The 12,636-nt window shown below is 33.2% G+C and overlaps 1 protein-coding gene across 9 annotated transcripts in view; it reads right to left on the bottom strand.

Moving 5' to 3' along the window:
- Positions 1-12,636, bottom strand: part of LOC105683881 (protein muscleblind) — a 116,120-nt gene that overhangs the window by 34,789 nt on the left and 68,695 nt on the right. For 6 of the 9 annotated variants that reach the window (XM_048652500.1, XM_020851117.3, XM_048652502.1 and 3 more), the window contains exons 2-4: positions 8,710-8,880; positions 7,332-7,412; positions 5,289-5,474 (exon numbers count right to left, since the gene is read on the bottom strand). In XM_048652500.1, coding sequence (XP_048508457.1) covers positions 5,289-5,474; positions 7,332-7,412; positions 8,710-8,880 — 438 coding nt within the window. The remainder of the gene's footprint in view (positions 1-5,288; positions 5,475-7,331; positions 7,413-8,709; positions 8,881-12,636) is intronic. The other 3 variants (XM_048652501.1, XM_012396836.4, XM_048652504.1) reach the window with 1 other exon arrangement.

Genomic DNA, 12,636 nt, shown 5'->3' with positions numbered 1-12,636 from the left:
CTCTCGAGCATACCTTTGGTACACGGTACATGATAGTGTGTCCATACACAAACAAAAAGTTGTTAAGAATAATTTAGAAAAGTAAGAATCAAGAAAAAAATGTGAAAGAGATAACAAAATAGATAGAAAAAGGAAGCAAATGATAGTAACATTTTTATTCATCGAATCCACCATGTGTCATGGTATGAATATTTGTGAAGAATAAATTATCCGATTGTAAAGTTTTAGTCTAAGACATTCTATCGGAAAATTTGTGATTAGAGAAAGAAGAAATCTATCAAAAAAAAAAATGATCAATTTTTAAAACAAAAAACGAAAAAATTCTTGAAACCAAAGAAAAAAAAAGTAAAAACAAGATACGAAATCAAAAATTTTCGAATATCTTGAATAGTAAAATATACAGCAGAGATGGAAACGTAGGTTTTTTCTCTTTTTTTTTTGGTTTTTTAATGAAAGATAATTAACCAATAACAATGAAATTTCATTAGTATAAAACGTTAAAAATAAATGAGTTTGTTTTTTTCATATTATAATAATAAAACAGTCTACGCGTTATTTTAGTTTGAATTATATTCATTTTATTTGAATCAATAATCATCATCCAAAAAGATCCACGAGACCCCCGTGACTTATCGTTAGCGTGAGTCGTCGCATACATCATAATCCATCATCTTCATCATTATCATCATCATCATAAAATCATTATTGATCATCGTCATAATCCAGCATCATCATCACCATCATCATCATCATCATCACAATTATTATTAATATTATTACTATTTATATATCGTTTAATAATAATTATTATTATTTTTTCAATTATATGTATATTGTTATTCTGTATATATATAATTTTATTGTTTTTTACTATACGTATAGATATACAATCACCACAGCAGTTAAGAGATCAACTGAATTTTCTTCTTCTCCGTTAAAATGGGAGAAGGTTATTTTCAAAAAAATCACAATCAAACAATCAAGATTTGAAGCTCGCAGAAAACCTTCGACCCACATTTTTATACGATACGAATTTCTTCGCTAGTATTCCTTCTGGTTTATCAAACCTAGCCTCATATGAAAAAAGAAAATTCTCGAAGGCCTTGATCTTCAAATCTTTTTTTCTTTTCCTTTTTCAAATATATTACAATGATATAAAAAAGGTCTTGTTAAGGGGTCAAAATTTAGGTGATCACCTAATTTTTATAGCGATTGTATAACATTATATTACTTCAATCAGTGTCATTAATTTTTAATTCTTTTTTTTTATCTTGTTGAGTTTTTTTTCTTTTTTTTTTTGCAAATTTTAATTCTTCCCGTTTTCGTTATTTTTTTCTTCACATAATGTCGCTATATAATTGAGGATTATTAATGTTATTACATATATGGAAATTAAGTCGATGATTTTTCTTTTATAAATCGTCCGTGTCAATATAGTGATCGTCGCTATTGTGGTAATTACTAACATTATCAACGATGTTATCATTATCATTATTATTATTATTACAATTTTTAATATTATTACTATGAGATATTATTATCATTATCGTTATTGTTACGTCTATTCGCTGTTTCGAGTGTTATTATTATCCTCATTATCCTCATTATTATTATCATTATCATTATCATTATTATTATTATGAGTTGCTATTATTATTGTTACTATGAGTATCATGATTATTATGATCATTATTATTGCTATAGTAAGTGCGAATGTATGTGTATGTAAAGTATAATATATATGCATGCATATATACATATATATTGCATATAATTTACGACAATTGTCATATTATATTTTGGACGTGATGTATGTATGTATATACATATACGTATATAATGAACGCACCTTTAAATGTACGATAGGTTTTGGAAAAGATATAACAGTATAACAATCAGTTTCGTTATTACATCACTCGTCGTCATACCATCGTTATCATCATTATCGTTATTATTAATATTATTATTATTATCTTTTGACTTCCATGTCAGTATCTTCAACAGTGATATACACGTGTATGGATTTATATTACAGTCACTGCATATATACAACGATATGAATATTCTCCCTGCATCATAATTTCATTATCATCATCATCATCATCATCGTTCTTGTTGTTGTTATTATTATTCGTCTTTTTTTTATTAATATTAGTTTTGTTCCTATCGTTATTATCAATTGCAGAAATAAATATAGCTTCAATAAATTTTGAATAAATTCTACCAGAGTTTGAGAAGAGAAAACAAAAATGTGATACGATTTACAGTGTTTTTTTGTATCTTCCTCCCTAGTTAATTGATGATAATTATACAAGTTTTACCTTCCAAATAATTATTGTGCTTCCTTCACCAGTTTGTCTCTTCCTTCCTTCCTATTTTTTCTCTCATTCAATTTGTTCAATATAAATTAAAGGAACGTACCGAAACACAAGCTGTGCCGTGAACGAGGCTACAGTCTCTAGTTGTTCATTAATACGATTGTGACTGTTAGTATCGGTATAGTTTTATTATTATTATTATTTTTATTATTATGATTCATAATATTATTATTACTATTACTATTATTGTAGTTATCATTATTATTAGTGTCGTTATTAGGATTGGTATCGATACGACTGATTTTTATATATATTTATACGTGTTATGTAATATAGTATTATTAATAGCCGATAACGAAAATAATGTATACAAAAAAATATATTATATTATATGATATATTAAATATATATTCAAATTATACATATACAATATACATTGATATATTGTATGTATATAGGTATATTAGGGTATATGTCTATTAAACATATATTTATATATTCGTTACCTATTTATATATTAATCATCTACCGTTCATATTATGTATGTATCAATTTTTCGTCTTATCATTAAAATTTTGATAGTATATTTTTAGCATTTTTCGTCTTCTCTCTTTCGTTATTTTATCCCCTTCTTTTGCTTTTCTTTTCTATTCCCTTCTTCTCCCATTCTACTATGGATTTCGAACTAGGAAATAAAAATTCTTATCCATGTATGTATATATTCAGCGTCCAATCGGTATAGAATAAGTTAGGGGTTGATTTCTTCTCTTTTTTCTCTTTCTCATGCATCGTCCCTATTGAGAGATTCTTATTTCGTCCGATTAAAGCTGCCTGTATACGAAAAAAATAGTTCATTCCCAACTCATCTGTGAAGACAACTTTTTTGACCTGCAGTTTTATTCCCTTGTTGCATAATGCACTAATTTTGGAGTGGATTATATCAAATTGTTGTATTATGTCTTATTTCCTTTACCGTTTCGTCGATCCTTTTCTTCCCTTTCTTGTCCATTAATTACAACGATAATGATGATAACAATAATAATAGTGACAATAGTAATAATAATATTAAGAATGAGAATAATAATAATGATAATAAAAATGATACTGAAAGTTTCGTGTGTTTAAAGGTATACCGCGGATCTTAGCGTTTACACCTCAGTATGTCTGGTTGCCTGCCGAATGTGGCATTCGACGACAAGCAACCAGACATACTGCGGTATAAACGCTGGGACACACGGTATATGAATTAGATACTCTTTTTATACGTGTATAAACCGAATGCCGGTAATTCTTTCGTGTAAACTTATTATACAATAAAATTGAAAATAGTTGAATAAACTAAATTGTTGGACTAGAATTTACGATTTAAAAAACATCACAGACAGAATGGAGAAAAAAAGTTATAAAAAAAAAAAAATACTCATCACAATAGTAATTTCTCAACTGATCGAAAATTAATTTACGTAGCAATATTTTCAATCGCTAAATACGTACACGTACATATTTTGTCATATACGTATAATTCATATTCTACGATATCGAAAATAAAAACCTATAGTGGCAGAAAAACTATCAAATATATTTATACATTTACATAATATCAATTGAAAAAACCCATTAGTGAATTCAACTATTTTCCGTTCGATAATAGTGTGGTGTTTGCATATAGTTCTCGATACCGCAATTATTTTGTATCATTGTCGTCGAATTTTTTTGCTCTTGTTACTTTTTAGTTGTTATTACATTAATTTTCTTTTATATTTTTTTTGTTTTCTTTAAATTCATCCCTTCGATTCTTCGATCTTCGTTCTTCGTTCATTTGCAAATTAATTCGAAATAATGATTTTAATAATGAGCTTTGTTCATTATTAAATTCATCATGATAATCATCATTATCATCATCATCATTTCAAGTAATTGTATATAGATATTTTTATTCGGATTTATCTTCAGATATTTATTCCTATGTATAATATATCATATTTATTATATACATATCTATATAATATGTGGGTATGTATATAGTGTTTAGGTATCGTTATTCATTTCGTGTTATCATTAGTATTACTATTATTGTTGTTGTTGTTGTTACTAATATTATTATTATATGTAAATTAATTCCTTTACTTAATTAGTTTTTCATTTTAATAATCACGAGTTATCGTTGTTAAATATAAGTATTTAGTACATAGTAGTAGTATAGTCGCATAATAGTATATATACGTGTATTCGAACATTAAAATATAATTAATTTTGTATCGGTTTTGTTGCTAGTTCGTTTGTCAGTCATAGTATTTTAAAATGTAATTCAACGTCGCTAGTTGCCGTTGATGTTGTTGCTGCTGTTGTTGGTTATAGGTTTAGTATCTTTTCTCTTTTCTCTCTTTTTTTTTTTTTTTGTTCCAATTTTCTATTCGTTTCGTTAAAGAGTTATCGCTGCGATTCACCTAATCAATAGTGTTACAAGTATCAATTATAGTAATTATCAATAATCAATTAATTGTTGTTATAATTATCATCGTAACTATTATTGTTATCATTATTGTTGTTACTATTATTACAATATTAGTATAATTTATATATATTCATCGAAATATTTAGTTTTCATTTTTTCTCTTTTTTGTTTAAAATTTGTTGGTTTTTGTTTTTTTGTTCTTTTCTCTTTTTCGCTTTTCGTTTCTCCCTTTTAAATATAATAATTTAGTAATACGCGTGGACGTAGACGAGGTTGTGGAAAGGGTGGTGATGGTGGTGATGATGGTGGTGAGGATTGTGAATGGGAGTGCAAACGGACGTTGTTATGGTGGTTGGGGATGGGGATTGATTGACAGATTGCATTGTGGATACGGGCGATACCTGGTTGGGGGGACCTGTGGGCACTTGGTAAACGGCGGCGCCACCGTTCATTGGGCATTGGGCCCCGGCCCCATGTTGGGCCCCGTGTTGAAGGTAGTTTGGTGGTAGACATACCTCGAGTCGATCGCTGCGTGGCATTTTTTGCGGTACCGCTACCGTCTGGGGTACTACTCCTAGTGGACTTCCAACTCCCGTTGGATCGGCCGGTCCCATTATAGCTGGCATTATTGGGCCAGGCGCGAAATATGGACTGTATGTACTGCCGACCTGCGGCATACCGGTCAAGTACGGATTCGTCGCCTGCGAAAAACAAATTACAAAAAAAATTCCCAAAATTAAGTTAGTATATTTCTTTTCATTTCACATTTATATGAATAAAATTTCTTTTTTTTCACAGATATGCAATCGATCTATTAGAATGAATTTGCAATTTGCTTATCGATCATATAATCTATGTATATATATTCATTTGGAAAAATAAAAAACTAAACAGAAAAAAATTAAAACAAATTCATATTTTATATGAAAATAGTTTGAAACCATTGAAAAGATTTTTTTTTTTTTTTTTTAAATCCATTCTCGTATCTGGTTAGTTTTAAACTACTTCGTTAGTCTTGATAAAGGAGAGAAGATTAAACGAACAAAAAAAAAAAACGCGGTGACCATATAAGCAGCTCAAAAAAGGCGATATAATCCCGGAAGCAGAAATAGATATTATATACATTGCTTTTTTCTTCTTTTATACATACTTGAAGCGCAACTCAATTTCGTATTAAATGAACATAGATCGTGAATTGGAAGATAAAAAAAAAATTATTATCTCTATGAGTCAAACGAGCTATTCAAATTTTTATGTACAAATTTTGAATTTTTTAATTCGTGTTTTTTCCCTTTGTTTAGTTCATTACCGTATGTATATGTATAGTTTACCATCATACCTCAGCATTTTAAACATTCGCTCATGCAATTGCTGTGCGATAAAAAGTATTAACAATAATAAAAACAAGTATAATGAAAAATAGTTCAGTTTTTCCCGTTGCAAAAACTTCTTACAACAAATGGGTACATTTATGTAAATCGAAATATTTGTATGATAAGAAAACAAAGAGGAAAATAGATAGTAATTATTAATTTGTAAATTAATAAATGGTAACAAAAAAGAAAAAAAAAAAAGCAATGGACAACTATATCTACTCAAAATGGCAATTTGGAAAAGGTAAAAAACTTTGAAACAAAACTTGCCAATAAGGAATATCAAACTAGTGAAAAAAACCAATACATACACCAAAATCCACATGCTCATGTATCTTATGTAATAGTATAGTTGTCTTACAGGGAGAATTACTATTATTTACTTTCTACGTATATATCTGTTTATATATATATACATGTTATTTATATAAAATCAAATGTACCTATGTAACATTGCAGTAAAAAGTTGAAAATTAAAAAAATAGAAACGAAAATGTAAAGAAAATAGGAAGAATTAGACCAACGAATTTTCCATTCTGCAATGTTAATGTGTTGTATATATATCTTTGGCTCTACATAGAATTTTGAGTGATTCAGTTTTGGAAAAATTGAAATGAAAAAAAAACCGTGAAGGAAATTCTTTCTATCAAACATCCGAAAATGAATAAATATGAAATAATGCACTTTAAATCACTGCGATTTACGTGCGGTTTTTCAGAAGTACACGAATTATCTTCCATACCAATCATATTTATTTATTTCGAGTTTCAGGTATACCATGTGTCCCATCGTAAACACTGCAGTATGTCTGGTTTCCTAGAGTCAGGCGCCAAGGTTACGCTATAAGGTCATGTATATTCACGGGTCACGATTTGAATCACCGCTGTAGCGTAAGCCTGGCACCTGACAGTGGTGAACCAGACATACTGCAGTGTTTACGATGGGACACACGGTATACTTGGGAAAACAAATTGAACATATATAAATTAATCGTACAAAAAAGAATAATATTGAATTGAATCAATTGAAACAAACAAAAACGAGAGTAATTTTTTTTCCAAATTTTTATAACTTGAGAGAGAACCAAAAAAAATAAATAAATAATGGATAAAAAAAGGAATAAAATTATAATGAAATAAAATAAAATAATAACTTTAGTGAAAGCCAACCAAAACCAGGAGTTACCATAAAGGCGTGGGTAGCGAGGAGCTGTTGCTGGATTTGCTGTTGGAGATGATGATGGTGTGGTGAAGGAGGTGGCACCTCCTGTTCACCAATTTCGTCATTGGAGAACGAACCAACAACCACATTCGAGCGCCACAGCGACAACATAGGGGACAGACAGACAGGCGGACGTACGTGTGTAGTACGATATAGTTTAACAAGTTACAATAATAAACAATTATTATAACTGATATATATATATATATATTTGTAATTCAGGGTGAAACTAATTATCGATATTTCTTTGTATTATTGGTCGATTTTCTTTCTTTTCATCGTTCGGCAAATCGTAACTAAGTTATCGATCAAATTCAAGATTGGAGAGACAAAAAAAATTCATAAATAATTCATAATTTCATACCCATCTCATTTTTCGGATAAACGAAGTGACGGAGGAGAAAAATTGTAAAGTTTAAAAATGAGAAAAAAAAAAATGATAATCATATAAATTATAAATGACCCGGCTATATCGTGTCGAATTAATATTTTGTGTTCTACGGTCCTCTACGGGGTGCAAGACATAGATTAGCGTTAATAATAATAATAGGTAATCCAAAAAAAAAACATACAATCAGATCTAAAATGTAATCGATCTTCGTTCGAGTTGGCAAAAAACGACTCGTTCGTGGATAATCGGAAAATTTGTGACGATCGAATGAATAATTATCGATCGCTTCTGATTTGAGTATGTTTTTCTTAAGGTTTGGAAAAAAAATTCGAAAAAAAAATGAGTATAAAAAAAAACTCTGTGATTTATGGTGTAAATTAATGATATTAGACACTTAAAGAGCAGGAGCAACATTGACGAAACATGCGGCGTGCTAATCCTTCATTCAAAAATGTAAATTCAGTTCAATTTTTTCTTTCTTCTTTGTAATATGTGTACAAATAATATTTCAAACTCTGAATTTTTTTTTTTTATTTTCTTTGCTTTTTGAACTTCAATTATATGCAGTGACACGATTCTGAGTTCAATCATTTCCAATATGGCAGCATTGAACCGTGAAATTTCTTTGTCGATGCATATAGAATATAGATATTGAATATATTTTTGATATTGTGCGACCAAAGATTAAAAGAAATAGAGAAAACCAAAGGATAAAAAAAAAAAAAAATAATAAAAAAAACAAGATACACACACTATATAGACTAAATTTTAACTACCGTTTAAAAATGAATCAGACGTAAAAGACAACCAGAACAATCGAATAGAAGTAATGAATAACATGATTAAATGAAAAAATCACTCTTCAACTCAATATTTATGTACGTGGGGGTCTGGTTGGTGGAATCTAGGCGAGGTATAATTGGATAAGGAGTACATTAACCGTTGACATACCACAGTGGGCACCTGGCCTGATACTAATGCTTGCCCTGGTGTTAAGCCCATCTGTGCCATAAGAGCGTTCTTCAGGGCGAGATGGTTACGACCGTTGACCAATAATTGATCTTTCAGATGATGAGGAGGGTGAAAGTACTTGCATGGCGGCTTCTCTCTGTTACATCGACCCTGTTGACAAAAAAACAATAAAAATATATGAAAATTCACGTCACACAATTACACGTGACGTACACCGCATTGTACGAGCGAAAAATTTTTTCCCCAATTATTGGAGTCGTTGAAATTTTGAACATTTTGCGGATTCGAATGCGTGTGGAGGGATAAAGAGATATATGCGTGGACCTCCCGCCGAATCTAGGCGCCCTTGAATGACATTTGCGCATCTTCGGACACATTTATTTCCGAAACGTGTACGGCGTAAGAAAATAAGGAGCCCCGTGATAAGGAACGTTGTAATAACGCGGCGTACTGCTATTTGCACTAGTAGAGGTAGATATAGAAAATGGTCTAATACGTGAGATCCTTCAGCGTGGTACTAACCCCACTTTATAACCGGGCGACTAGAAAGCCCGTCCCTAGGGAAACTCGGAGGTGACGTTGCAGGGACGAGACGAGGATGATAGTTGGCGAAGGAGATCTGTTCGTAGGATCTGCAGGGCAAGGGGTTACGTGGAAGATTACTAGGATTTGCAGAAGAGATTTGCATATCGATTCCATCCCATGGGATGGTAACGTCGCCGATCGTGGCGGATGCTGATGCACCCCGTGAACATCGCCATTGACACCCATGAAGGAGAAGAAAAGAGAGAAAAAAAAGAGGAAATAGGGGAGAAGGAAAAAAATTCCCGCAGAGAGGTTCGTTCGAATTGGCGGACCGATGGAAAATTGGAAGCGATGCGGAGCGGTCTTGTTCGACAACCATGTACGATCAATCCTCGGGATTGACTGCGGGATGACCACCGGCTCGGCGATGGTGTTTTCCTTTGTGAAAACGGTGCCGGGAGAACAGAGTGATGGGTTTTTGGGTATAAGGGATATTAGAGAACGCCGGGGTCTTTTTCCATATCACCTGCACCATCGATTTCGACGAAGGGAACGAGATGTAACCGCGAGTAGAACGAGGAACGAAAAATATCTCGCGAGGAAGACGCTGAGAACTGTAGGCCACGGTGATCAATCTTACCTCCAATTATATGCCCTCGTTCCAAGAGGTAATTGAAAAACCCTTTTGTTAACAAATGTTCGCGCGGACTCTGAACAAAAGAGATAAACAAATACATAAGAATCGTTCGTGGTGCGTTTTTACTTCCCTCCCATACAAGACCCTAGTATATATTTTCCTTCTTTACTGGTATAATTAGTACGAATACAAGTTACTCTAAGTTGCAAACATCCATTTTTTCTCGAATTCGTACAATGAAATTGTCTCTCAGATCTGCAACGTATCGTGCGAACTGTGCCCACTGATTCGTTATCGCAGTGTACGATAAAAATAAAGTATACGAACTCAGCCAAAAAAAAAAAACAATTCGAAATTCGGAAGTATCAGGTTTTTCAACGCGACTCGTGACAATTAATCGAAAGCTCCAAGTCTTCAATTAACTGGTTTCGTAGGAAAAAGTTGTTCGTTCGAAAGACGTAAAACATTAAGAGAAACAAATAGGTTTTCATTTGCGGTTGAATCGTCACGAATTAGAGGTTCGCCGGTTTTCACCTTACGGAAACACACACGTGTTTCTCTAGAAGCTGTAAATTATTTCGAGAAAACTCAGTTATCGTTTAATGAACACCCCTTCGACTCTCCGAGTGAAGAGCCCTACACTCTAGTGCGACGTACAGACCGACCGAGTCCTGCCGCCTCTCAAGTTAAGGGTCGTACCCTCCCCCTCGAGCGCCGCGAATCTCTTCCCTGACCCTTTAATTTTCAATTTTTCTCTCTCTCTCTCTCTCTCCTCTTTCTCCTCGCGAATCGTGGAATAGCCGTAAGTCACGATAAAATATCGCGACAATTTGTTGTGAAAATTGGCAAGTTGTTAAATTTTTCACAAAATAATCTACGTTCCACGTACGTGGTTATTTTGTTCTCGGCGTAATCATAAAACGCGAAGGCACGTGAAAATTTTGATGAAGAACATATATTTTATTTTCGCTTTACGGGTCGAAGATGGCCGCCTGTAGGGTAGTTTTTGATTATTCGATGGTTTCGCGATACGATAAATTCCCCTTTTATTTCAGTTCGCTAGCTTGGAGAAAAATTCACCTCTACACAATTTCACCTCCCCTCTATTATATCGCTATACCGTTTGACGTATAGGAGAGAGAACTTGCGTTTGTACCGGTGGTTGAGTTTGCTTCGGGAATCGCGTGACCAGCCGCAATTTTAACTCCGATGAGACGACGTCTGTTTGCCCCCAAAAACTTTATGGACTAACCGAACAGCCACCATGAAACTTGTGTGTATATCGTAACTATCTGGGTAGCTACGATTGTTTAATCGAATCCACCTCCTGGCATATAACTCGCCTGCACAAATACGTATAGGTGTACAAACCCGACACCCGCAGTGCTGCATTTTCAGCGCAAAATAAGTAAACCGCTTGTAATTCCTGTATAAATGAAAAAAAAAAAAAAAATCTAAAGAGTTGTTTTTTTTTTTTGCAAATTATCATCGTCGCGAATCTGCATGTATACGAGAACTGTATAAGGCCACAAAGAACGAGCGCACGATCACACCAACACCAATGTATAGGTACGGTTTTATCGGTGGTTAAAAAATCACATGATCATCTGCCCTATATACTCACCTGGTGTGGTGAATATCGCCCAGGTGTTCGCGTTTGTTCTACTTGTTCCGATTTGCGGTGCGCGTGAAATGAAAGAAATCATGAAAAATAATGCTCACGTGAGATTCGTCAAGCCGGACGAAATATTATTTACACACGTCGACCTGTACGTATGATCTACACTTGTACACGCGAATACCTTTCAACCGTCGTGAAATATACGCCTCAATCACTTTGCACTCGCTCTCGGTCTCTCGAACTTCTTTCCCTCCCCTCGTCTTTATTTTTTTTTTGTCTTTCCATTACGCGTTGTTTTATTTTCCCCCGTTCTTTTTCTTTTCGTTTTTTGTCCAGGTGTGCGCAACCACCTGCTGCTGATCACCGTTCACCGGTTCACCACCGCCGGGTCGGTAGTTTCGATATATCGCGTAACGTACCTACGAATCCGAGACGGATCGTTGCGAAAATATTTTTACCAACTAAACGTAACAGAAACCACCGGAAGAATTCGCAATTTATTCGCTTAGGTATATTTATCATTTTTCGTTGTTCCAATCCACTTTCTCTTCCTTCTTATCCTTATATTCATTCGATTTTCTCTTCGCGATATTCCTCGTCACGACAAATTTCCTATGTCTTCTCTACTCACGGTCGAAAGTTTATGAATACGTGTAGGTATATAAGGTTATACAAGCACCGAAATATCAGCGGAGTAAATAAGTAATCTTCCTGCAATGGGATGGGAAAATGGTACAGACGTGCACATATATATGTATATATATACTATGTACGGTACATAGTACGATTTCCACTTGGCAAACATGCGGTTTGCTTTTTAGAGGGTGTTTTCTTCCTTTTTCCGAAAATCGTACGAGTACGTAACACAGACGTATATATATATACCAGACAGCGAGAACGAGGAAGAGAATTTTGCTTTAAAAACAAGATGATTAATACCCCCTCAGTTTTGATTTACGTTCAACGTAGCTACGTCACGATGAGAAAGATAGAAGTTGCTGTTCACCGTAACATCTAGTATAGAATTGAAGAAAAAGGATAAAAGAGAAACGAATAAAATAGTTCACATTTATTATATAACACGCACATAATTGAACGACCAAAAACGCTGCCGGGGAAGAGT

This window comes from Athalia rosae, chromosome 3, assembly GCF_917208135.1.
Source record: "Athalia rosae chromosome 3, iyAthRosa1.1, whole genome shotgun sequence".
NCBI lineage: Eukaryota > Metazoa > Arthropoda > Insecta > Hymenoptera > Athaliidae > Athalia > Athalia rosae.
Note: the sequence above shows the minus strand (reverse complement) of the source record. Positions and strands in the feature narration are given on the sequence as shown.